Source organism: Plecotus auritus (assembly GCF_963455305.1).
Source record: "Plecotus auritus genome assembly, chromosome: 11".
In the NCBI taxonomy this organism is placed as follows: Eukaryota; Metazoa; Chordata; class Mammalia; order Chiroptera; family Vespertilionidae; genus Plecotus; species Plecotus auritus.
In genome coordinates, this window is record NC_137777.1 from 42335269 (window position 1) to 42363017 (window position 27749).

Here is a 27749-nt window from a genome sequence, read left to right on the forward strand (position 1 = left end):
CTGAAATCAATAAAAAATCATTTTTTAAAAAAATGGGTGTTGGATTTTGCCAAATGCTTTTTCTATGTTGATATGGTCATGTGATTTTTGTCTTTCAATTTGTTCATGTGATGTATCACATTTATTGATTTGTGAATATTGTGCCAGCCTTGCATCCCTGGAATAAATCCCACTAGGTCAGTGGTCGGCAAACTCATTAGTCCACAGAGCCAAATATCAACAGTACAACGATTGAAATTTCTTTTGAGAGCCAAATTTTTTAAACTTAAACTTCTTCTAACGCCATTTCTTCAAAATAGACTCGCCCAGGCCGTGGTATTTTGTGAAGGAGCCACACTCAAGGGGCCAAAGAGCCGCATGTGGTTCGCGAGCCACAGTTTGCCGACCACTGCACTAGGTCATGGTGTATGATATTTTTAATACATTGCTGGCTCCTATTTACTAATATTTTGCTGAAGATTTTAGCATCTATGATCATCAGGGATATTGGCTTGTAGTTCTTTCTTTGTAGTGTCTTTATCTGGTTTTGGAATTAGGATAATGCTGGCCTCATAAAAAGGCTTGGAAGTGTTCCTTTCTCTTGGGCTTTTTGGAATAATTTGAGAAGAATAGGTGTTAGTTGTTCTTTGAAGGTTTGGTAAAACTCCCCTGTGAAGCCATCCGGACCAGGGCTTTTGTTTGCTGGGAGTTTTTTTATTACTGCTTCTATTTCATCAGTTGTTATTGGCCTATTCAGGTTTTCTGGTTCTTCCTGATTCAGTTTTGGGAGATTGTGTTTTTTTAAGAATTTGTCCACATTGTCCAGCTTGTTGGCGTATAGTTGTTCATAGTAATTTTTTCACAATTCTTTGTATTTCTGTGGTGTCGGTGGTTATTTTACCGCTTTCGTTTCTGATTTTATTTGGGTTCTCTCTGTTTCTTGATGAGTCTAACTTTTCTCTTTAAATGATCCGGAATTCTTTTCCCCTTCCCGAGTGTGGGTGTATTTATTTTTGTTCAAATTACTTTCCACCTGCACTTTTGAAAATCAGTCCATTAATATTAAGTAGCTCTAGGGACAGTATATCATTGCAGAGTGCCTGTGGACAGGCCCCTAACTCTAAGGTACTCATTAAAAATGGATACCAAAGAGGTCTTAAGTACTTTCATCTTTAACTTTGAAAATAAAAATTTTGCTTCTTCATTAATCACTTGGACTACATGTTTCAGTTCTGGCCTCATTTCTTGGGCTTTGCAAGAATAACAAGCATTTCAAAACTATTATTAATAGTTAAGTCTAGCTGATGAAATTTTTCTCAGGAATAGAAATTACAAAAATATACTACAAGATGGAAGTAATTGCTTTGCATTAAAAACTAAATGTATAAGGTAATCTGATTTTATGCAATTCAAATATGCTAAATGTTATGACATAATGAGTCTTAAATACATCATAGCTTTATTGCTGTTAGTTATCACACTGTCAATTCCAAAGGTGGTTTTGGTGAACTTTTGTTCATTCTCTAACCAGCCCAGAAAATTTGGGTATATTCTAATCAAACAAGTAAAGAGCTTTTTTAAAATGTGAACAGAAAGTTTATTTACTGGTATAAAAATTTTAAGTAACATTGAAAATTACCCAGGTATATTTTCAAAAACCTTGCTTGACAAATGTTAGAAATGATCATAAAATGTTAATACTGAACTTACAGTTGAACTCTTAACCTTGATGAGACGTAAATTATTCATTAATAATTTCTGAAGAATTTCCCACAAAAATCACGCAGTTTAGTCAGGAAATTGAATACTCTCAGCATTAAATATTTTCCATCTCTATTAAGCTTGCTATTGTCATTCTGTCATTACATGGTAAGTATAGAGAAATATAAATATGTAAATCATTTGCTAGTGTAAAATATTTTATACAAATGAATTTCATACAGTTTAAATCTTGAGATTCAGTTTTCCAAAGAAAATATCTTGGATTTAAGATTTGTTAAAAAAGAAAATGGAAAGGGCTGCACTTTTACAGCACCGTCTTTGGCATAGTCCGGCTTCCCCTCAAAGCCAAGTTCGGTATGAAAAGCCGGATTTGGCTCTGTGGCCGACTTGCAGAATCACTTGGCATCCCAGATGCTTAAGCCACTTTGTCTCACTGATTTTCCAATAATAAAATAAGACTAGTACTCTATATGTGTGAGGCCAAAGGATCTATAATAAAATCCCAGCCTTCAATAATCTATTCCTCTGTCTTCCACTCCAAACATAAGAAAATGAATATGATATGCTGTAGAAAATAAGTAGTGAGTTCAATTAAATTTGAAAGATGATTTTGGTCAGTTTCAGGCTTTAGCATTAATCTTAGATTCTAATGATGGTAGAATTTTCATAATTGTTTCAGTCATTCGTGCCAAAGTTTCTCATCGTGAAAAGTATATTTAAAGGAACTCATTGCTCTTTTCAATTAAGTAAAGAATAGTTCTTCAAAATAAGTATTTTTAGCAGAGTTATTGGATTATTACAAAATGCTTACTATATCTTAAATAACTTGTCCTGTGGAAAATTATTTGTGACATTTTGCTTGAAATTAGTCATTTCAGAGTTTGTGGAATAACATAAGAAATGTGAGTGTACATATATATCTGTATACATTTTTGAAGATTACAGAAAAGGGAGAAAAAAATGCAAGATTCAAAGCATGGGTACCCTAATATGACAACTTACCAACAAATGGACTGTGTTGTAGTAATTCTAGTGCAAACAGATGTATTTTGTGTTGCATGGGCCACCTGTTGAATGAGAAGACTATGTGGGAGGTCAAGGACACAAAACCACAGGAGACTTCAGGGTGAGTCCTCAACTGAGCGCCATGTTTCTTGAAAATTAGCACCTAAATTGTCTTTCTCCTTCGGAGTGTGGCAATGACGTGTCTCAGGAACTCGGCCACACAATTTTTAAGGTTTATGAAGCATTAAACATGACTTGATAGTATTTAGCCTGTTAACAAACAGACTTTGAGATATTTACCTCACGGTCTATATAAATATAAAACTGTGCACAGCTGGGCAAGAACATTGGTCTACTCGCCGGACTTTTTTCCAAGTTCCTTGACATCGAGGGTTGCCAATTGCTTGCCAGTGGAGAATCTGATTTCTGAAACAATATTTGGAAAATGTTATTTACACCTAAAGCAAACTAAAAATTCTAATTTACAAAACTATGGGGTTTTTTAAAGAATCATTATACATGGAGTTTTGAAGTACATTGTAAATTGAAATTTTTTTAAATGATTGCAAACTGAGTTTCCCTTTGGGTTCTATCAGAACAAGTTACCAATTATCCCCATTTGAGGTCACTGTATTTGTTACTTGACTTGAGTATATAAAGTGCCACATAAAGGAAAGGCTTCTTGTGTCATGTGTATTTAAATTAGAGGGGTCTGAACCAAATAATCTCTTGTAATCTTTTCCAACTCTTTGATTCCATAATGAAAAAAAAAAAATGGGAGAAGTAGAGAGAGTAAAGCCAGATTATTATATTTAAAACCACTGGAACCTCAGCCAGGGTTTAAGGTACTTTATGGATACAAATTAAATTATAAATTCATTTCAAGTCAAAATATGGATGAGGTATTCAGAAAAAGTAATAAGTCTAAATATTAAGTTTCTCTTTCATATGAATTCCTTACCCACTTTATTGTTCATATGGTATACTCAATACAGAGGCTGTTAGGCACAAGTGACTAATAAAAGAAAATTCAAGTTATTAAGCCTTAAAACATACTTTGGGAATAATGAGTAACTAGAAAGGTCCATATTTTACTTTCTAATCTGTATTTTTACCAGTTCCATCTGACATACTTAAAAACCGTGATCCGTGCCCAGCACGAAGTCTACCCTTCTTAGTTACAAATAGCGTTATCAGATTTAACTGATAAATGAGTTATAGGTCTGGCACAGCTTTTCAAGATGGTGAAATGTTTTCAAGGGTCAATTCTTTAGGACAATCTGTAGATTTCTGTAGGTTTATGACCCTGAAAAGCTGAGCCTCCCACTCCTATCTCAATCATGATCTCATGACTACACTAAGCGATGGTTCTGAACCTGCTGCAGGAATGAACCATCTGGGCAGGGGTCAGCGATCTACAATCCATGGGCCAAATCCAGTCCACCCCACACTTTTCTGTAGACATTTTGAAAAGAGTTGATAAAATAAAAATATGAAATTCAAACTTCAGTGCCCACTAACGCTGTAATATTAGAACAAAGCTAGGCTCATCAGTTTACATAGTATGTCTGGCTGCTTTTATGCTATGGTGCAGAGTTGAGTACTTGTGACAGAGACCATGTGGCCTGCCAAGCCAAAAATACCCATCATCTGGCCCCTACAGAAAATACTCGCTGATCCCTGGCCTAGGAAATTGTTAAAATCCGCCCCTAAAGGTGCAGATTCGGGTGGGGCTCAGAAATCTGCATATTTTAAGTCACCACCCTAAGAGTCATTTAAGTGGTCTTTGGATCAATTGGGTCTTTGGTAGTCACTTAGGAACTGGGCCTGAGCCCCAGAATCCGAATTCGCCCCTTAAGTCCCACAGTGTGAACTAGGCCCTGGACTCTCAAGTGGCCAGGAGGAGAGTCTCCACACTCCCTGTGTTGACTCTCCAACTCACGCCTGATGTGCTCTGTACCGATCATGTGTTTAGGACACGCAGACGACAGATCTCTCCAAATGAGTAACAAGACCAGTCCTTCAACCCCTTTCCCTCGCTTACCCGTCGGAGTCCAGGCCGTCTCCGGAACAGCGCAGGCTTGCAGAGTTCATGGCTGGAGGCTGACAATTGACACACACCGTGAACCCCTCTCGCAGGTACTGCATCCATCGCGTCAGAGGGCGGTTTTCCCTGGCGCAGTGGTGAGTCAGTGACTCAGTCTTGAACTCCATGCAGTACCTAGAGCAGAAGAAGGAACCGTTTCACTCGCGCTGGAAGTGGCTTAGCCCTATAGAGAGCCTTAGGAAGCCTGTCGTCCCCAAGGACGCCTGACTGCCTGGTGCAGGCAGAGCACCTGCACAGGTCCCCTACTGGTCAGAGTGCCCGGTGCCAGTGCTCATTCGCTGGACGGTGACAACTGCCTTGAACCTAGGCTCGTCATCCATGACTGGATTACCTGGCCACCATGGATCTGCAGAAACCCAGATATTCTGTATCCTGTCTGGCCTGACCACTAAGCTGTGTATAAAAGCACATTTCAGTGGGAAAATCGCTCTTGATAACTTTGCTGACATTGAACAAGAACTTGCTTGAGCCTGAGAACATGTGAGTCCCAGGAAGGCTTGTCCTTGATGCCCAGGCAAGCACTGGTCCCCCAGATACCCCTAGGACCTTCCTTACACCCCACCCAGCTCACCTGCACAGTCTGGGGTAATGACTGGAGTTTTGACTTGAAGTCAAACATCAAAGTTATACTGGACATCACAGGTGAAAGGAAATGGGAAGCCAAGTCGTGTCAGTGACAGAGGTTATGTCACCTGACATCACACCTGGAAAACTCTCACTCACTGTGACTAGAATGAGGGCACCAGACATGGGCGAATGTTTCAGAGTCTTGTTCTCAAAAGCAACACAATTTTATAATTCTTCGGGGGAAATAAAGCAGAGTGAAAACCATGAATGTTGCATTTTAGGTTCTAACTATGCTAAAATGGGCTAGAATTGAGTTGTAATCGGTTAGATGGAAAGTTTTGGAGTGTCTGCTTCAAAGATGATCTCTAGCCTGGCAGGCGTGGCTCAGTGTTTGAACAACATCCCATGAACTGGGAGGTCACAGTTTGATTCCCGGTCGGGACACATGCCTGGCTTTTGGGCTCGATCCCCAGTGGGGGACGTGCAGGAGGCAGCCAATCAATGATTCTCTCGTCATTGATGTTTCTATCCCTTTCCCTCTCCCTTCCTCTCTCTGAAATCAATAGAAATATATATATATTTAAAAGATAATCTAACAACAGCAGGTGTCATTCATTTAGGACCTTAAAGTACTGAGGTAGGAAAGTATGGTGCAGCTCCCATCAACTCCAGACAGCTCAACCCGCCACCTCTTCAATGATATTCGCTAATTCTCGTAAGAACCCCACGTGGTAGGTATTGACAGCCTCATCTTTCATGAAAAGGCTGGGGTGGCCGGCAAGCAGCAGTGGGGATTTGAATGTGCAGCCACCTGGGGTCCTACTCTGACAGCAGGAGAGTGGACTCCGAGTGAGCACAGGTTCCTCCCAGCCTGGGCCATGAGTCCCTAGAAACCCTCAGAGTTCAGGCCTGGGCCAGTTTCAAGTTTCCCAAAGAGGAGGTGCTGGAGTCCATGGTCCCAGAGAGACTAAGGAGCAGCCTTCGTGGGACTGACAGTGATATCACCCCATTTTTATATAGCGCATTTCTGGGGAGTCAGACCTCAGAGACAGATGCAGCTTTAAAGTCCAACAAAAACTGAGGGACAAGTGCTTTCCCAACTCCGAGGTAGAGTCCTTTTTACCCAAAGGCACTGAACAAGTAACAGGAAACGCGAGCACATCACGCTGACTTTTGTGGGCTGATGACCATACAAGTGAAAAAACAAGTTTAAAGAAAATCACATTACCCGGCATCCTGTGTATCTGTAGACCACTGCGGGGAGGCCACTTGTCTTGTTCTCTCCTTGTTGAATGCAGAGGTAGTTATGAAGGCAGGGACTGGAAAAGAGGATGACGGTGAACACCTGAGGCCTGCAGTACTCAGGCCGACGCTTCCCAAACCTGTTCTCAAACCGGTCCACAGCCCTCGTTTCTCAAGCCGAAGGCCTGTGGCACAGCATCGGGGTGGCGTGGGGCAGCGTGGTCAGTGTCCCAGACCCATTCGATAAACATTGGTGGACACAGATGAGTAGGGAAGGGGCTGCAGACCTTGGATAAGCAGGCTTGTCTGCAGAACAACACTGAAAGGGAAGGGCCAGTAGGAACAGCCTGGAGGAAATTAAAGAACAAGGAAAAAGTGAGGTAATGCAGGAGAGAATGTTTTTACAGATGAAATATAGAGAAGACATGGGGAAGATCAGAAGAATAAAGTAAAAGAATGAAGGGAGCGAGAAGACAAAAGAGTGAAAAGGGGTGGAAGGAGGAAGAAAGGACAACCAGAAAGAGGAAATGAGAAAGGGGACAAACAGAAGAAGCCAGGGAAGGAAGTGTGAGTGCTTCCCACATCGTAACCGCAGCCTGGAAGCTTTGCTGCCCACCACATAGCCCAGGTGTGGCTGCCAGGTGCCAGCCAGTGCAGCCTTCTCCCGTGCCCACCTGAGGAAGGGAAGTTCTAAGTGGTCCCCTTCCTGCTCCCCCCACCCTACCCCAGCCCTGACGCTCTGGGTGGGAGAAGAGAAAATGAGCCAGGAATTCTTCCCACCTCTGTTCCTTCTGTGATGTTAGCTTATTTGTGTGTCTCCTCCCTATTTCATCTCTAAGCCCAGGGAGGCACCTGCCACTCTAGGAAGCACCTGCAGATAACCTTCGATTTCACTCTGCTGTCAACTCAAGGGAAACTGTGGCCCTTACACGTAGCTCAATCAGTGTGTGTGCAAGGGGCCGAGAGGATGAATGAAGTCACCAAATTGCCACCAAGGAGTCCTCCTTCCCCAGGGTTTTCTGTTGTACTGAGGCTTGCAGCTAAAATGCCCAACAGTCCTTCCTCCCTTTCATTTCAGAAACAGGACCAACCCAGGAAGAGCAGACACCGGCTAATGTTGGCTACTGGGTACCAACGTCATCATCAACATGAGCAAAACAGCTGGAGGATACCGGGGGCAAAATTGACGCTTCAAGCGTACATGTTCATTTTACCTGGCGCCTTACGGCCACAAGGTGGCAGCCCTGTTCTGTTTTAGATTTTCTTGGTGCTGAGTCACGTAAGTTACTAGGGCATGTGAACGAAGAGTGGCCTGCGCCTGGCAGCCACTTGCCCCCAAGAGCTGTAGGTATTACTCCTGCCTCCGGTGGTTGGTGCTTGGTCTCCAGCAGAAAGGCCCCTGCGTCTTGCACAAGCCCGGAGCCCCAGCTGCATGGCGCTGCTTGCTGCGCTAACACTTCCGATTTTTTTCCAAAGAGAACGCAACACGTGTTCTAAACGTGACTAGCTTTTAAACTTCAAAATCCACAGACAAAAAGAAGTGAATGCACATATGTCAGGATCCCTCTCTGTTTCTCTTGGACCTAATTCTCAGAAACACAGACATCTGAAGGGTTTTCATTTTCCCACAGGCTGTTTTCATGCCTGTTCTGATGAATGTGTGTGTGTATTTGCTAAGTGAAGGTCGTGTAGCTTCCTACCAAGCAAACTATAACAGTTTCAGGGTGTGTTTCTTCACTCAAAGCATCTACTTGATCTAATTTGCGCTGCATACATTACCACAAAAGTCCAAAGGCACAAGCACTAATGCGTAGCTCAGGATCAGTGAGGCTAGGACTCCAGTTTCTGATATAAAAACCCAAGAGCAGTTTTAGCATGATAAAAATAAAAGCTGACAAGGACGCACTGCTAAGTTTCTGGGCTCAACGCGAGGCACTTTTCCTGCGTTAACTCATTTGATTCTCGGCACCTTCTGAGATAGATCCTCGTCGTTCCCCATTTCACAGGTGAAATCGTGGTGCAGAGAAGGTAAGAAATGTGTTTGAGGCTCATATTTAAACAGGGCAGTGCCAGGCCCTGATTCCAAACCACACTCCTCATCTTCACGGTCTCTATTATAATGCAGATCACAAGTTTCACTATCTTATAAAGCATATTTCCCCTGAAGTATTTACATTCTGCTTTATTTTCCCTTTCTGTCCCTGATCACTGTCTGTAATGGGAAGTGACCTAAGGGAGGAACGGGGAAGATTTTAGCCCTTACACTCTGAGACCCCTTGGGCCAGGGAGGGGTGGGGGCTGTGGCCTAGGAGCTGGGGGTGGCTCACGGTGGGCACCGATGAGCGTCTGTCGTGGGATGACATCTGGATGTCCGTAACCTCCACATTTAGGAAGAGCTCTCACATTAGTGTCATGTCACCCATCTTCACAGAGGCTTTGTAAAGAGTGTTCTAGAGGGTTTTCTCAGCACAGAACTGAGGCTGCCCTGGCTGGTAGGGCTCAGTTGTTGGGCACCATCCCATGCACCCACCAAGAGGCTGCCAGTTCGATTCCCAGTCAGGCCATATGCCCAGGTGGGGTTCTTGATCTCCAGCAGGGAGCGTGCAGGAGGCAGCTGGCATGTTTCTCTTTTCCCTCTCCCTCTCTAAAAGTCAATAAAAATTTAAAAAAATAAAAAGATGAGGCTCACAGAAGTTAAAGGGAAAATAAATAGTAAATGACTGAGCAAGGGCCCCAGCACAGAAGGCAGCTTCTGGTTTTGTAAGACCCACTACCATGGTCAGTGCCAAGCCCCTGTGGATAGGACCCATGATGGACGCTGGACCCTGTGTCCTGTGTGTTCTACCCCCTCGGCCCAACTAACAGGGTGCCTCCCCTCCCAGGAGTCCTCGGTAAGCAGAATCGGAACAGGTCTCTGAACCAGCACCATAATCTGCCCACAAATCTAACTGTCATTACTGCAGAGTGGTAAGTAATTTAGAAATACTCTTTGCCTCCAGTCCCACTTCTGCTTATGTGTGGAAGTCCGTTGCTGGGTGCCCAGAACAAAGACTCAACGCAAGTTCCTCCTCCTCCTCTGGCCTTCCTGGCAACAACATTCGAACGTAATAGATTCTTTGTGACCAGGCTCTTTGGCCAACGTTCCTGGCATCCCCCCAGCCTGCCATTGTTGGCTTTTACAACAACTTCCACTTCTAATAGCGTGGCCCCGCACATACTCCCTTTGAACATGAAAGTAAATTAAATTTGCTCTGAGAATTTCATAAAGCCCTCAAACACAGTGGGATATCATGGCAGCAGGCTCAGAACCCCTGGTCTGTAGATTTTGGGTAAAAACAGAATAGAAAGGAAATTTGGCCAATGACACTGGCCCGGAAGCACAGTTTCACATGCACGTTCACCTCCCTGCAGGAGGAAAACACACATGCGGAGCTGTCGGTGTGTGCAACGGACACGATCGTGTGGCTTTTGGGTTTGCTTTTATGATAAACATAGAGTCAAAATATGCACTGAATGAAACAGGAAAAATGCAATAGCTACTTGATCATAAGAGCGTGTCAGCGATTACATATTCACTGGCCTCACGGGGCCTTTATATTTCTTAGTGCTGGCCAGAATCTGTAGGTGCAATTTTAACTCTAACGATAACAGTTAACAGCAAAACAATGCCAAGTGGAGGGGATGGGGGAGCACAGGATTTAGAGCCACGAGACCCAGGTTTGAATTCTGGGGCCCTTCGCCGATGCTGTCACCTCTCTGAGCTCCCATGTCCTGTGCAAACCAAGGATAATGACAGGCAGGGCAGTGGCCTCCCCAAAGATGTCCCCGCCCTGGTCCCCAGCACCTGTGCATACAGCAGGCTCCAGCGCAATGAGGAATAAGGTGCTTGTCAGTCGATCCTAACTAGGGAAATGATCCTGAATTGTCCAGGGAGGTGGGCCCGTGTAATCACAGGGTCCTTAAAAGTGGAAGAAAGAGTCAAAGAGAGTCCTAGGAGGATGTGACACTAGAGGAGAGGTGTAGAGAGGCACGCTGTTGCTGTGGAGATGGGAGGAGGGCTGTGGGGAAAGGAACGTGGATGATGGGAAAGGCTCACCTTGTGTAGCCCAGTGAGGCCCTGTCCGGCTTCTGACTTCAGTAACCAAAGATGATGCATTTCTGCTGCTTAAGTCACTAAGTTTGTGGCACTTTTGTCTCTAACTTTCTGGGGCATGCATTGACAAAGGTGATCCAACCCTGCGGGGGGTGGTTTTCTCTAAGGTCTCCTCCGAGTGCCTTGCCATTCGGTGAGGCTGAGAAGTTCCCAGTTCACCACGTCCTGTTCCCAGTGGGATCTCTCTCTCTCTCTCTCTCTCTCTCTCTCTCTCTCTCTCTCTCTCTCTCTCTCTCTCTCTCTCTCTCGGCAAGAAGAACCCAGCCCCACCTTCTACGTTCTGCTTGCAGATCCCCTCAGCTAAGTATCCAAGTTCATTGCTTACAAGTGTGCTTTCCACATAACTGCAGGTCACAGTCCCACTGAGCTTTCTGCCCCTAATGGCAAGGACCCCTTTCCACCAGGAAACGATACCCCCACCCCCACCCCCAGCCTCGGAAAGCAACCCAGCTCCTGACTCGCTCGGTTGAGCCCAGGGAGCCTGGCTGGACCATTACCGCACTGCAGAGAGAAAGGTGCGTTACTGTAAGCCGCTGCGTTAGTGGGAATCCGTTTGAGCCGAGGTAGAACACTCATTCCCTCTCACAGGGCCGCTTTGGAGACTGGATCAGTACTGGCTACAAACACTCTTTGCCACGCAAATGGGAGGGGTCATTGCACCACGTGACAAGGGCTCCTGCCCTGCGAACCCGAGGTCTGGGAGGGGAGGGAAGGACACCCACCCAGGTGACCACGCAGCCGGGCTGAGCTGCAGGTAGAGGTGAGCGCCCCTCCCCACGCTCCCTCACCAACCTGCACGTCCCCTGGTTGTGCCACTCACTACCCGAGCTCTAACTGCCTGTGATGTAGTTGTCACTCAAGTTTGCACCTCCACTCAGGGCCTCTAGTAAAACGTAAATGAAGGTGCCGGAGTGGGTGTGAAACTGGGCCTGGGGGTGAGGAGGTTGAAGACTCCACCCCCTTGGCTTTTCACACCATCATCTCATTTCCCTATTGTGTTCCCCGATAGTCCATCATTTTCCAACGTGATTTCCCCAGAACACCTGTGACTTAGTGAGATGCCCCTTGGGGAAAAGGGTCATTTAACCAAGTAAGGTGGGGAAAAATCCCTTATCACCTCCCTCTTGTGGGATGAAAATGCATTTAGCATAATAAAGAGAGGTTCTTTGGTAGAGAAAATGGTCTGATTTACCCCACATTTCCCGGACAAGGCCCCTTCTTTGCACTTTGGGGAATCCTGCCTGCAGGAAAGTGTCATCTACCCATCCAGCTTCGAGGCAGAGGCCTGAGGGAGCCGTGGTCCTTGAACTTGGGTGAGCTATGCCATCCCCTGGAGGCCTCACTGCAACACAGGGCTGGGCCAGCCCCAGGGATTGTGGGTCAGGGAGGGGCCGAGGAACCGCATTTCCAACAACTTCCAGGGGAGGCGAGGTCCAGGACCACTTCAGGAACCACCAGATTGGAATATTGGAAGTGACCTGTCCTCCCTGACCAGCTTGTGGCAGGATCATCAATTCCAAGACATCCCACATTCTAAATGTGGGGTAAATCAGACCATTTTCTCTACCAAAGAACCTCTCTATTGTGCTAAGTGCATTTTCATTCCACAAGAGGTAAAGCAATGGAGCAGCTGCTTTCCTGACAGGTTTTTAAACCGCTCACGCCCGAGAACAGCTTCCTCCTCAGCCTTTCCTGCAGAGTAATGGGCGGGATGTGGCTCGGTCCTATTTGGTTTCTGCGAGCACCAAACGATTTCCCTGTGAGCCTCAGAGGACGCTGTGCCCATGGCAGCCCTCCCCACGGCCCCTCTTCACCATGACCAGGGCGATCTCTGCAAATAAAGACCTGCTCACACAGGCTCCTGGAGAAAACACCCTCGTGGTTTTCCAAGGCTTTTACGGTAAAGACCAGAATCCTAACCGGGGCGTTCCGCGGCCCCGCATTGGAGCGGGGGGGCGGGGGGGTGTTCTCCTCTGTCTCCCACACCCAGGCCTTCCTTTGGCTTTTACAACGGGGCCCCTTGTACTTCCCTGTGTGACATAAAGGAGCCCTCGGTGGTTCACTCCCCCAAGGCAGGCTGAAACCTGATAGCTCCAAAGCTGACTGGCACCAAACTCAAAATTTTATGCATCCAATTGTTTTAAAAATAGCCAAACAAGCAGATTTTTAGCCACTTAGGCCCAGCCTGGTTTGCAGGCCCTGTGAAACTACTCGCTGCGCCTGCAGGCCACTGAGAAGCTAACACCTGTGCTTATAAGGCCCCAAGCTGTCGTGGCCTTGCCCTTGGCCGCTCTGTGGCCCCGAGTCTCTGGCAGTTCTGCTCCATGACATCACTAGACACAAGCCCTGGCAGATCCCTCCCCTTCCTTGGAGGGTGGTGGCCCCACACCACAGCCTCTGGGCATACCTCCCTGTCTCGCAGCCCTGCCCCAGGACCCCGGCCAAGCTTGTGTGTCCTGCCTCTAATGGTCACGTTTTCCCTATATCGCCCGACCTCTCCAAGCCCTTCTACCTGGCTCTCTGGTTCCCCACTCTGGCCTCCCAGCCTCACCCCCAATCCTCAGGGACACCCCTCCCTTCCCACCTCCATGGCTCCCCTAACCCCCAAGACCAGGGGCAATCAGCTTAACACACACTCTGTAGGCCCACACCTCTCATGCTCACGATCCCTACCAGCTGGACCAAATTACAGCTGTGATTTTCAAAGACCAATTTCCTGAAAATGGATGAGCCAGTGCTCACCTCCGCCTCCCACTGGACAGTGATGTACCTACACGACAGTGGGCTTCTGGTCACCGTTTCTCGCCACCATAACCCCGGCACCGCCAGTGCCCACATCTGCAGACTCTCGGGGAATGTTTGTGTGCGGAGTGGAAAGAGGGACACAATGGCTTAACGAGGAGGACGCTGACCTGAAATTTTCCAAGTTCCTATGAAAAACATACGGTCTCCGCTCTCCTGAGAGTCGGTGCTTTGCTCCGGCAGGTTCCATCCAGATCCAAACATGGGCACTGGCCTTTCTGCCTGTTTCTTTGTGAGCTTCCTGGGGCTCTGACTCACCAAGGGGCCGACTCCTGGCCCCTCCACAACCACAATGCTCTTTTCAAACCACAAATCTGATCACATCAGCCCCAATCTAGTTGGCCCAAGAGGAGAGGCAGGTGTTTCCAAGAGAACACTAGTAACGCTATCATCCTTTAGCAATGTATCAGGTTTCCACTACTTTCACGTGCGTGTCCGTGCCTGCTGGAGATTAACAGGAATGAGTGGAAGGTGAAATGGACTTATCCCTAAGCAGGGGTCCTCAAACTTTTTAAACAGGGGGCCAGTTCACTGTCCCTCAGACGGTTGGAGGGCCGGACTATAGTTTAAAAAAAAAACAAAAAACTATGAACAAATTCCTTTGCGCACTGCGGGCCCAGGACGCATCGGCTGCTAAGCAGGACAGGCAGCGGCACCCGGCGGGCCGGATAAATGTCCTCGGCGGGCCACATGTGGCCCGCGGGCCGTAGTTTGAGGACCCCTGCGCCTGCAGGACACTCACTGCCCTGGGTGAAATATCCTCACCTCACCTCAGTCCTTGGCCACCCGCTTGGCTGAGTTTGCTAAAAACCACGGAGTCCAAGCACCAGGAGAAGGGGCCACGCTGGGTTATAAACACACGAGGAAACAGCAGGGCGGGGCTGGGAACATGGATGCAGCTGACCGGCAACTCCACCAGGCATTTCCTGAACTTCATCATATCTGCTCCCTGCAGACCGGCCCGGCCCAGCCCACTCGCCGCAGCGCTGGAACTTTCCCTGCCCGGCACCTGGCCCTGCAGGGGACCCAGCGATGGAAATCATCCAGGACGTTACCGAAGGCGCGGCCGCAGTCCTGGCCCCGCCGCGTCGAGTACTCCAGGCAGCCGGCTCGCTCCTCCAGGGCCGGGCAGGGCGCGCCGCCGTTCAGGGGTTCCTGCTGCACCAGGCGCCTCCGCACGCGGGCCCCCGGCCTGCACTGGTCCGAGCAGCCGCTCCAGGGGCTCCACTCCCCCACGATGCACGGGCGAGCTGCAAGACATCGGGGCACGGTCACCCGGGGAGCCCAGCCCGCCAAGCTGCTCCCACCCAGCTCAGAGAGGCGTCCCCCCACGGCAATGCGCTTTGGCTGAGCCAGCATCGGGAGGAGCCGTCTCAGCTGGGCCCAGTTGACCTTGACTCCCTGCCCTGATGGTTAACTGATAACCGTGGCCTCGCAGGGGCAGGCGCAGGTTCAGGGATCCGGAAGGTGGGTCTGAGCCAGGGACACACCTGAGCAAAGAGAGGAGGCCTTCGGGTACTTCCTCATACTCCCTGGCTTAGATCAGATCTTTGCTTGGGCCTTAACTTTATTCTTGATTTTAACTTTTTCCTCCCCTCGCCAGTACTTTTTTATTGTAACAGTAACACATATTCATTATAGTAATCGTAGAGGGAAAAACAAAAGTATAAACAAGAAGTTTTACATCACCCACCAACGAGCCCATCACCTGCCCCGGGAATATCAGCCAATGCGTCTGCAGAAGACACAGCTTAGGGCCACACCAAGGGACCCCTCACGTTAGGCTGCTCATCCTCACCCTCCGCGGTTCGTGAACTCATGAACCATGAGAGGTGTCCAGCTTCGAGATGAGCCACCAGGGCCCGCAGAGGTCAAAGCATCATGGTCACCAGGAAGGGGCAGAGTCAGGGTCAGAATCTGGCTGGAGCGTTAATTCCTGCCCACGACTGTGAAATCCAGGTGGTCGCACAGTTAGCATTCCCACTGAACTCCTAATGAGTCTATAAGAGGCCTGTAATGAGGTTTAGAAATAAATCATTTCAGGACTTGAAATCAGATATAAGACAAGGACAAGAAGCTAGAAGATCTACGTACCTCTGGCACCAGATGCCAACACTCTCTCTCCCACAAAACGTGGCTCACTCTCCCCCTGCCCCTCATACTCGCAAGTCTGCAGAGACCTCGCCAAGCAAGCACCCTCTTCTCCGAAACCTGGCTTGGACTTCCGCCAGCTTGTACTTGAAAACCCAACTTGCACACTGGAGCTTCGGGTTCAAGGCGTTGGGAAGACGTGTTTTTTGGCAGCAAGCACATAGCTACCCCTGACTCGAAAAGGGTCCCACCCAACATCAACACCTGGTAGTGACTCAAAAATTCCAAACTGGTTTAAAATCTTTTTATTTATCATCTGAAAACTCATAGCTATCACATGACTCATAGGCCAACCACCTAAAGAAGAATGAGCCACGTCAGAACTCGTTCCCGATCTCCACCGCGCACACGATCTTTGGAAACTCAGCAAACATCGTTCCTGCTCTTGTCCTCTCTTGTTGACCCCTCCCTTTTTATCTTCAGGATCTCGGGATGAAAATGGCCCAAAAACCACAAGGTATTTAAAGAGACAGCCGAGCTAGGAGCTGCGTGGAAAGGGCTTCTTCCGTCCTTCATTTTTTCAATAAATCTCTTGCTGCCCAAACAAATCTCTTCATCTCTGAGTCTAGCTAATCCTGCCCTCATGTTTAGACTTGAACAACATTTACTATTACACTTTTTAAAAAATACACTTGTTGCCCTAGCCAGTTGGCTCAGTGGATAGAGTGTCAGCCTGTGGACTGAAGGGTCCTGGGTTCGATTTCGGTCAAGGGCACATGCCGGGGTTGCAGGCTCCATCCGTAGTAGAGGGTGTGCAGGAGGCAGCCAATCAATGATTTTCATCACTGATGTGTCTATCTCTCTCTCCCTCTCCCTTCTACTCTGAAATCTATCTATCTATCTATCTATCTATCTATCTATCTATCTGTCTATCTATCTGTTCAAGGCAGTATACACACACACACACACACATATATATATATATATATATATATATATATATATATATATATGCCACTTGTTTCAAATATGAACATTTGGACATGACAGAAGTGAGTAATATGGCCTTGGGTAACACTCCATCCATGTGGCAGAAGATGGCATTGGGGAGTAGTATGGCTGAAATTAGTCTCTCAGTGTTTCTTCAACATTTGTGTCTCATGCCCAATGTCTATTATTTTATTCGGTTTGACCGGCAGTGAAAATCCTCAAAGCACAAAATGACGGAATCAGTCCTTGGCAAAATGCTATGGGCTGTTTTTCCGCTAAAGAGAATCCGAACACTCTGGGGCCCAGAACAACCACATCGCGGTGGCTGGGTGGTAAGACAAAAGGAAACCAATTTCCATAGGACGGCAGGGTTCACAAAGGCTGCTCCACAGAACATTTTGAGTTGGAAGATTGATCTGAGGTACGTATTCCTATTCTTCACACACAAATCTAGTCTTGATTAGCTTGTGAACTTTCGATGATTTGGACCAGAAGGCGTCATAGAACACAAGCGATCTCTGGTCAGGAAGGTCAGGGGAAGTGCAGAAACTTCTGAGATTTAGTACCACGAGCCATATATTAGACCGCGTGACACCATTTCCTTCTGAACTGTCCCCTGAGTGCCCTTGTCCCCTTCCCTCTCGGCATATCTGATTTACATCTACAAACAGCAGATCAAAGTCACTGGGGAGTGAGACAATGGAAAGTTCCAGAGTGTGAGGCGTTACCAGGCCTTCCTGTGCACCAGCCAGTCCCCCTCCTCGAAAGCTTTCCGGTTGTCAGATGTCCCTGCCACGGCACAAAAACCTGGCTTTCTCAGTTATTGGGGTTATTGGGGCCCAACAGACTTGCCCCGAGAGCACTCGGGACCATCACAGCTTCCTGATGTCTCCATGCTAGGATATGACATCATGCCACTCATTTTAGGGGACAGAAGCCTAGATTTAATGGGTGCCAGGAAGCTGGGCAAGCCCTTTTTTTGTTCTTTGTTTAAACTCACTGGACTATTCAGGTGGCGTTCCCCAGAAGCAGATGGGACACGTGGATGTGAATGCCAGTCATTTATTTGGGAGGTGATCGCAGGAAGCATAACAAAGGAACGAAGGGCAGAGACAGCGAGGCAGGCACCCAAGTTCCTGCATTAGGCCCAGTGGGCACCGCTGGCCCTCAGCGTGCTGGGAAGGGAGACGGTGGAAAGGTCCGGAGCGGGAGGATGCTTCCCGATGCACCGGCCAGTCCCCTCCTCAGGAGCTTTCCGGTTATCAGATGTCCTGCACGGCCACAGGGAGGAAGGCCCAGAACAGAAACGTCATGTATTTCAGAAACATGTGTGCACACGAGAAGGGCACATTTCATATGTCCTAACAGAGTATCCAGTCATGGCCACGTTCAGTGACCTTAAAGATGGTCTCATCTTCCACGAATGAATGAATGAATGAATGAATGGCTTTGTAAACTTCCTCAGTGGTTTGCCATTGAATTGAAATGAAATTCAAACTCCTTTTTTTTTTTTTAAATATATTTTATTGATTTTCTACAGAGAGGAAGGAAGAGGGATAGAGAGTTAGAAACATCAATGAGAGAGAAACATCGATCAGCTGCCTCTTGCACACCTCCTACTGGGGATGTGCCCGCAACCAAGTTACGTGCCCTTGACCGGAATCGAACCTGGGACCCTTCAGTCCACAGGCCGACGCTCTATCCACTGAGCCAAACTCCTTGCGGTCTGTGACCGGCCTGTGCCTGCCCCTCCACTCCCACCTGGATCCCCCAGCCCACCCCCCACTGCCTCTGTACCAAGCTCCAGCCACGCCAGCCTCCTGACCCCTGGAAGACACCAGACTCTTTCACACGCTGGGGCCTTCGCTCGGCCAGGAATGTTCCTCCCACACTGGGCACGGCTGGGTTCGGCTCATCCTTTAGGCCCCAGATGAATTATTTCTTCTTCAGGGCGTCCTTCTCGGGCCAGCTTAGCCAAGTCCTTCCCAGCCCCCTGCACACACCCCTCAGAATTCCTTCCTCTCAGAGATCTGTGTTCTTTGCTTTCCAGCATCTCCGTGATTCCTAGTTACAGATGGATATGCTACAGTTGTTCATTGTTGTTGAGTTTTCTCCTCATGCCTAGTGCTTGGCACTTAGGAAGTATTCAAAAATATTTGCTGAGGGAAGGAAGGAAGGAAGGGAGGGAGGGAAGGAGGGAGGAAGGGAGGAAGGGAGGAAGGAAGGGAAGGAGGGAGGGAGGGAGGGAGGGAGGGAGGGAGGGAGGGAGGGAGGGAGGGAGGAAGGAAGGAAGGAAGGAAGGAAGGAAGGAAGGAAGGAAGGAAGGAAGGAAGGAAGGAAGACATGGCACTGGACAAGTTCCTCCTCCTTCCTAAATGATGTTCTCCCCTGAAACAGACTCTGCTCTGCTCCTACCATTAGTTAGAAGTCAAAGCACTGACAGACCCAGAGTGGGAAGGACAGGAGAAACTTCCAGAGCCAGAAACACAGATTCTGAACCTGGCCCAGAGCTGTCGGCGCTCTCCTGGCAGTGGTGGCTGGGGGGCGGGGGGGGGGGGGGGAGGCGGGGCGGGAGGGGAGGGGGGGAGGGGGGCGGGTGCTTTCTGTGCCTTCAGGTGAGGGAGGTCCCGGCTTGCGCTGGCAGCCACACATTCTTTTAATCCTTTTTCATCCATTTCTTTCTCCTGCCAGGACCACATGTTGAATGTAACAAGCTTCTTTAATTTTATTATCTGTGGTGTGAAGTGGTTTTTCCTTTTATCTGAGCCAAACTTCCCTCACTCAAGAATTTCAGAATATGGTGAAAAAAAAATATGCTATCTCCTCTGTGGCCCTCGTGGACTTCCTGTTTGGGGAGGCCCCTGCCCTCCAGCACGGACCTTCGGGTTGATGACTCCAGCTTTTGGACCCAACTTTTATAGACACTCGCACCCTCAAAATGACCACTGGGCCTTCGCTAGGTCCATCACAGCCTCAGAGTGTGGCAGCCAAAACTAGACACTATTCTCAGTCTTTAGATCCCAAAGGGTAATTTGAAAAATCTTTTTCTCTAATGCTTTTCTGATTTCAAAGAGGAAGGGAGAGGGAGAGAGAGATAGAAACATCAATGAAAGAGAATCATGGATCGGCTGCCTCCTGCACGCCCCACACTGGGGATCGAGCCTGCAAACTTGGCAGGTGCCCTGACCGAGAACTGAACCGTGACCTCCTGATTCATAGGTCGACGCTCAACCACTGAGCTACACCAGCCCGGCTCTAATGCTTTTCTTGATGATGCCAAATACACACACACACACACACACACACACACACACACACACAACCTGAGCTGACAGTCAGCATCCCTTCATATCATAAATACGTTTGGATTTGGATTATGTTTTTAATGGAAGGCCTTGCTTGTATTCTCATGGAGCTGTGTCTCCGCGGTCCGTCACCGACACTCAGACATTCCCCTCTGTAATCTGGCCCTGCCTGCATGGCTCTCTGCCAACCTCGAAGTTGAAGGCCACCCACGATCAAGTGCCTTCTCCCTCGTATTGTTAAGTGCAGACAGTCCCACTCATTCCTAAGGAAGTGTTCTTTTTACACTTTGCCCACAGCGTGGCTTTTGCTTGCTGACATTCTGTGGAAGAAAATGAGAGCCCCTTGATACACACACCCCCAGGGCGGTGGTCGGCAAACCCATTAGTCAACAGAGCCAAGTATCAACAGTACAACGATTGAAATTTCTTTTGAGAGCCAAATTTTTTAAACTTAAACTTCTTCTAACGCCACTTCTTCAAAATAGACTCGCCCAGGCCGTGGTATTTTGTGGAAGAGCCACACTCAAGGGGCCAAAGAGCCGCATGTGGCTCGCGAGCCGCAGTTTGCCGACCACTGCCCCAGGGTGACACAACTTTAAATGGTTGTTATCTGCCTTTATCTGTCTCCATTCTCCATTTGTATATCCTTTTCTGTGGAACCTCATCAGAATTGCTCTGACAGTCAAATGAGACCACACTGCCCAACTGACTATGTACCCCTCGAAAAAGCTCCAATAAAACGACCAATATGGCTTTCTCCTGCAGAAACCACGTTCCCCAGCCCTTGTAGGGTTGGGGTTTTTCCTTTCGACACACTGACCGGACAAGTGCCTGAAATGCTAGCAAGACAATGAAATGGGCTACCTCATTAGAAAGATGGGATTGTAGGCAGCATGTAAACCCAGAAAAAAAAAGGGGGGTGCCAATTAAAAAGACAACGATGCTGTTTCTGGGTGAGTTGTTTTCTTATTTGGCGCATTTCTATATTTTCCAAATTTTGTGCAACATATATTTTGTAGTCAAGGAAGAAAACTGTTGTTTTTAAAAGGGCATGTGGATCCCCCACCGGCAGTGCCTGGGAAGCCACAGGTTACGTCAAAACCTGTGGAATGGCGGCTCGCATGTTTTGACAAATGTTACCAAAGCCCCGAGATAGCCATCAGGGAGCTGCAGGAGGAGCAGGACACGCTCTGTGCCCTGGAGGAACCCACGTGGACGGAGAGAGGCTCACTCCCCCGCCAGCCCCTGCAGGGCCTACTGCGAGCAGCCGGCTCCTCGTGAAGCCTCATTTCTCTGAGGCCCAGAAACATGATGCTTCAAGGAGCGGGCTCTGGACCCAGAGTCCCTGGGTGTGATCCCCTTGGCTTACCAGTGGTGTGACTGTGGACAAACTGCCTACCCTCGGGCCTCCCGGTTCCCTGAATACCTTGCCCGTGAAAGAGACCAACATGAGGAATACGGGCACACCTTGTTGTACTGCATTTCACTTCATTGCGCTTCATAGCCGTTGGCTTTGTTTGTTTAACTGAAGGCAAGACCATCCACCAGCAAAAATATCAGGACTCGCTTTATTGCAGTGGTCTGGAACCAACCCACAATATCTCCGAGGTATGCCTGTAACCTCGGCGGTGTGAGCCCTAAGTCAGTGCCCGCAAGAGGGCCTGGCACAGAGTAAATGCTGGCTAAGCCTCGACAACTTGGCCCTCCTGAGGGCACTCCCAGGGCTGCAGCCACGTCCTGCAAGCTGAATACCGGTGCCAGGCCCCACAGAGACAAAGCAGGGAAAGCTGCACTGGGTCCCTCAGCCACTCTGGCTCCGGTAAAGCCTCAGCTTTCTAAACCACCCAGGACTGTGATACCCCTCCTTGGGGTGAGTTCCAGAGCCCATATTTTCAAGTACGTTGCCCCATCTTCCTCCAGATACGACGTCAGCAGATCTGGCCAGTTGATTTCCTGCATCCTCTACAGTCTCAGCCAGAGAGCTACTCAGCTCTTGTCCCCCTCCACGTGGGCTAATTCTTCCTCCTTCCTGAAGTGGCGCATCCAAGATCGAATGCGGCCGCTGCTTCTATGATCTTAGGATGAGGCACTAGCAACCCAGCTGGTGAAGAGACTGGCTGTGCTGAGCCTGAGAGGCAAGCCTTCCCAGGAGTTTGTCCAGACAGGGAACATAGATCTGCCCCCTCCTCCGCCTGCCTCCTCTCCCCACCCCTGATCAAGCCAAAGGAGAACTTCTTATCTTTGGGGGGGGAGTGAGGGGTGAAAAGACATCCTTGGTATTAAAACCCTTGCCATCATCATCATGAGAATTTCTGAGACCATTTCAGAACGTATTTTGGGGGGGTGGGGAGGGCACAGCTTAGTAATTCTATAGATCCAATAACTTATTTCTGTTTAGAAAGAGACATTCCAATATTTCATCTTTTAGCCACACCAAAAAAACAAAAACAAAACAAAAAACAAAAACACACACCCCACAATGTGTTTATCAGAATGGACAAGTCAGAAGGAGCAGAAGGCACGCTGGGTTCTGACACAGTCCCGTGTTCTGTTCACATTTAACGCCATTCCGTCAGTCAAAGAGGCTTCCGCCTGCACGCAGCACCGAGTAAGAAGAGACTCTAAGAGGCAGAAGGCTCCCCCGTGGGCACAGAAGCGGGGGCTCTGCCCTGCTGAGCCTGGATTTGTCTGGGAATGAAGCATCGCCATGCACTGGCCCACACACCCGGCTGGTGGCAGCCTGACCTCAGGCGGGCTGGGTGCAGCTCTCCTTCCGCCACCCCCTCCTGGACCTCAGTGACCGGAGAGGCCCCTACAGTCTGTGACTTTGTGAATCCGAATGCAGCCCCCCTACCTTCTCCAGACCCCCAGTCAGCTCTGTGGTACCCTTCCTCTCACCCTCAGCTCTGAGGGGTCAGCAGGCTCGGTCTCGCCAAGTGGCCAACTTCCAATTGTTTCTATTTTCTCCTCTCTTCCCCAAAAAAACTGCAGGTGCAGAGAATTTACCAACGAGGAGTCTTTTTGGTCCCCAGCCTTTTCCTACTAGGCTGGATGGCTTTGTGAGTCTTTCCAGAGATGGAATGGTCACCTGGTATTCCTGACTCATAAGTCCCCACTCTAAAATGACAGGCTTTGTAAAAAACACTTTTACTTGCTGTACTGAAAGCAAGGGATTTATTTTTGACCAAATAAAGACTCTGAGGATTCTGCAACTGCTCACAGCAGTGTTAGTCCTCACAGGAAGCCAGGTCTCCTCAGGACACTGGCCTTGTCTTTCTCCATCCCTCTCTGTGCCCGAATCTCCACAGCTAACTGTTCTCCGGGCCTGTCCTGTTTGCCAGGGTGGCCGCAGGGCCTTGCCAGGGCCTGGCACAAAAGGCCGACACCCACAGGGAACTGCTGGAATGCTCCCAGAATTCCTTTCCCCTGTAGAAACCTCTCGCTCACCCTCCAGGACTCGGCTTGCCTGCCACTTCCTCTGGGAAGCCTTCCTTGAATTCCTCTGGTCCTTCGAGTTTTCCTTCACTAGCCTCTAGGTCAGTGGTTCTCAACCTTCCTAATGCCGCGACCCTTTAATACAGTTCCTCATGTTGTGGTGACCCCCAACCATAAAATTATTTTCGTTGCTACTTCATAACTGTAATTTTGCTACTGTTAATGAATCGTAATGTAAATATCTGTGTTTTCCGATGGTCTTAGGCGGCCCACAGGTTGAGAACTGCTGCTGTAGAGCCTAAGACAGGGGTGGGCAAACTTTTTGACTCGAGGGCCACAATGGGTTCTTAAACTGGACCGGAGGGCCGGAACAAAAGCATGGATGGAGTGTTTGTGTGAACTAATATAAATTCAAAGTAAAGGAGCGGAGGGGAGAGCAAGAGAACCCTCCGCTCTTTCGGCTCCGCGGGCCGGATCCGGCCGGCGAGCCGTAGTTTGCCCACGGCTGGCTAAGACCATCGGAAAACAGATATTTACATTACAATTCATAACTGTAGCAAAATTACAGTTATGAAGTAGCAACAAAAATAATTTTATGGTTGGGGGTCACTACAACACGAGGAACTGTATTAAAGGGTCGCGGCATTAGAAAGGTTGAGAACCACTGCTCTAGGTCCTTTATTCTGGCACCAAGCATGTTGCACACGCTTTTCCATGTGTGTTTGCCTGCTTGACTCTGAATGTTTAGGGGGCAGAACCTGTGCCTTCATCATATTTGTGTCCCGGGCTTACTGCAGTCCGGGTCACATGACCTGAATTACAGGAGTTCTGTATTTAGCTTTAAAATGCAGGCAAAGGCCCTAGCTGGTGTGGCTAAGTGGACAGACCGTTGGCCTGGAGACTAAAGGATCCCAGGTTCGATTCTGGTCAGAGGCATGTACCTGGGTTGCAGGCTCCCGGCCCTGGTCAGGGGCATTCAGGAGGCAATCAATCGATGTGTCTCTCTCACATCGGTGTTTCTCTGTGTCTCCCCCTCTCCCTTCTACTCTAAAACTCAGTGTGTGTGTGTGTGGGGGGGGGGGGGGATATCCTCGACTGAGGATTAAAAACAACAAAAAAACAAGAATGAAATGCAGGCAAAGCCGCTGAGGGAGAGGCTTGGTGCGAGGGGCTGCGCAGGGGCCAGGCCCCCTGGAGACCGGGGGACCCAGGAAGCAGGCTTGGGGCGGGTGGGGCTGCGAGGAGGGGCTGGGACAGGACAGCCCACTCTTCTCCTTCCATTAGTAAAATAGCCTGGCCTTGGAGCAGGAGAGGGAAAGAAGCTCATCAAAAAGATAGACGTTGGTCGGTAAATCATTAGCTTCCCATCAGGGTCAAACAATCTTAATGTTTTTCAACTGTGTTCTTTCCGCAGCGGCGTGGGTGACCATCCGCGTGGCTGCTGCTCTCCCTGCGGAGAGGGGCAGAGGGTGCGACCCCACCAGGCCGGCTCTCCAGGGAACCACCGCCCTGCAGCTCCTTCCCCAGGGCGGTGCGAGGACCCCACAACACCGGTCCCGGAGGCAAACCCTACGGTCTGTGTGGCTGCTGGGTGGTGTGCTCAGCGGGGCAGGGCTCCTTTCCTTCCCAGAGCCGCTGCTCTCAGGTGCGCCTTGTTCTCCAGGACCGCACCCCCAGCCCCCCTTTACCTCTGCATTTCATTACTTCAACACGCACGGAGCCCACCCGGGGCTGCGCTGCTGTGGGGAATGTAAGGATGAACAAGACTGGCCCCGAAGGAAAACCAGCAAGATGGAAACAAAATGGGAACCCCGAGGACTCTTTATCGAGCTACCTAGGTGACAGGGCGTTCAGGGAGCGGATGGGGCCCCTCCTGCGAGAGGCCTGTAGGCGACACCCAGTGAGCACAGCTGTGCTCCGCCAAGAACTCGTTCCCAGCGCCAGCCCTTGGCCAGTGGGACCATTCCACATTCCTTCCCTCACCACCCTCACCCGCCCCTCCGGTCCCGGAGGCGTCTCAGAATGAAAGCGGAGGAACCCGGGCCCAGGGGCACCCCCCGCCCCGCCCCCCGACCTGCCAGTGCCATCTCTCCGGGCGGGAGGTGGCCCTGCCCCTTCAAGAGTAGAGGGCGCCCGCACCTTCCATCCAGATCTGGCGGGAGGGGTGTTGGGGGCGGTATGAGATGCCCGGAGCTGGAGGGACCCGGGGTGCACACAGATGGAGGGCTGTGCGCCCTGGACGGATGGAGCTGGGTGTGCTCGGATGCAGGGGCCGGGTGGAGGACTCCAGGGTGGAGCTGGTGGAGCGGGGTGGAAGGAGCTGGGCGCACGTGGATGGAGAGGGCCTGGGCTGGCCGGGGTAGAGGGACTGGACCCGCCTGGATGGAAGGGGCTGGGGGCTGCGGTCCTTGCTATGGGACCCCGTGCCCCTGGGCTGCGGGCGAGTGGCCGGCGCCCCACCGCGGCCCCGCCACCCACCTGGGCACGCCCTGTCGTAGTCGAAGCAGCAGTCCCCGGTGAGGCGGCAGGCTTGGTCGCAGAAGCAAGTTCCGTAGACCCGGTCGAGCCTCCAGCCGCGGGCGAAGCAGGCAGGGTCCCGGCCGGGGCAGCAGCGCCCCGCCTCGGCGCAGCCGGCCAGGGCCCCGGGCCACAGCCGCGCCAGCGCGCACAGCGCCAGCCACAGGGACCTCATGGCCAGCGCTCCGCGGCGCGCGGACCTCGGAGCAAGTGCCGGCCTCCGAGCGCGGCGGCCCCAAGCAGCGCGAGCGGCGGGCGACGCGCACCCGCCCGGCCCTGCCCCGCGCGGCCCCCGCCCCCCGCACCGCCCCTCCCCGCGGGGCGGGGGCCGCGGCCTCCGGGCCCAGGTGCGGCGTGTACTCCCGAGTGCCCCGCGATGGACTCGCAGCGCCGGCCCCAGCCCGCGGGGAGCGCCTGGGAGCGCGCGGAGAAGCAGGTGCTTGGGATCCCAGCGCCCAGCAGCCCGGCCCACCTCTCCTGGCCCCAAACTCGGCTTCCAGACGTGGGGACACGGTAGCGCGCGGCACTGTCCCTGTCCGGGCAGGGGACGCAGTGCGCTCCGTGTGCAGCGAGTGGGTCTCGGCAGCGCGCGCGGGTCACCCTGACTTGGCCCAGGGACGCCCTCGCTGTACTCATTCCGGGACACTGGCCCCTGCGGCCTCAGAGGCCCTCCAGATCGAGATATGACCAGAGGAGCATCCTTTCTTGCTGCAGCATGTGATCATGTTTTCCTGCCAGGAAAATGCCACTTGGCTTCACCGAGGAGGCGACGCATGAATGTGCTGGGAAGGAGAAGCCAAATCCGAACGGTGCTCTGCTCTCTGTTCAAGCAGATTTCCCCAGAACCCTGTTAATGACCTCACAAACAACGCCACGGTCACACAGCGCCGGCCTGGCCTTACATACACGTTTTCTCCCACCTTTCCTTCCAAATATATTTTCTGCATCTTTTCTGGTTAACCAAAAATTATCCTACAAGTTTCATTTCGATTTATGTTCCTAAATCATTTAGACTATGAAGGTTTTTGTGAGAAACCATGAAATTGTATCTATGAATCTAAGAAATCTGATGGGTTTACAGACTATTTTTTTCCTTTCTTATACAAAGACTTCTCAGAGAGGAATTTTTTTTTTGTCTTTAGAGAGAAAAGTAACACACGTAGGAAACAAACTTTACTACAAAAGTAGTAACACAATACAGTAATCAAACATTAAACATTTAACATTAATCAAACATTAAAAACAAGCAAAAAAGTTGTGAAATGGAAAAGATTTAATACATTATAAGAATTGTGTTTTAGGAACTCCAGTCACAGATCAAGTTTGACCAAAGTAAAATGTTGTTGTTTTTTTTCTATTTGTCTAAGGAAAATGCAGTCCTACATCAAAAAAAAAAAAAAAGAAATTCTTTCTTTGTGACTATTTACATAAGTAAATGTTGGGGCTGGAAATTCATTCCTGTTTTCCTCTTTACGTTAAGCCTCTGTTACTTTTTGCAGTTTAAATAAATATTTTATACTTCTGTATCTTCTATATTTCTAGTTCTTGGTAGTTGGTACTAAACAGCTTTGTCAGCAAATTGTACCCTCTGCCTTTCACCTGTATTGTAGGTTTTATTAGCAGTTTGTACTAACTCATTCCCGTAATTCATCCTTCACTGCTTCCCTAAGGCTGCCTGCTGTATAGAATGCCTTGAGCTCCACTTATTCTGTAACACCGTAAGAATCTGGGATTGTTCCGGAAAAAAAGTAAAAAGGAAAATGACTCACTCACAAGTTCATTTTCAGGAATAAAACATGAAAGAAAGACGTACAGAGAGTGGAAGATGATCTCC

The 27749-nt window shown here is 49.5% G+C and overlaps 1 protein-coding gene across 1 annotated transcript; it reads right to left on the bottom strand.

Moving 5' to 3' along the window:
• Positions 1–1421: 1421 nt before the first annotated feature.
• On the bottom strand, positions 1422–26146 carry SBSPON (somatomedin B and thrombospondin type 1 domain containing). The gene is made up of 5 exons (XM_080646139.1): positions 25877–26146; positions 14633–14827; positions 6609–6699; positions 4751–4927; positions 1422–3132 (listed from the first exon to the last, which is right to left on the bottom strand). The coding sequence occupies exons 1-5, from the start codon at positions 26088–26090 to the stop codon at positions 3015–3017; spliced, it is 795 nt and encodes a 264-aa protein (XP_080502265.1). The 5' UTR covers positions 26091–26146; the 3' UTR covers positions 1422–3014.
• Positions 26147–27749: the final 1603 nt, after the last annotated feature.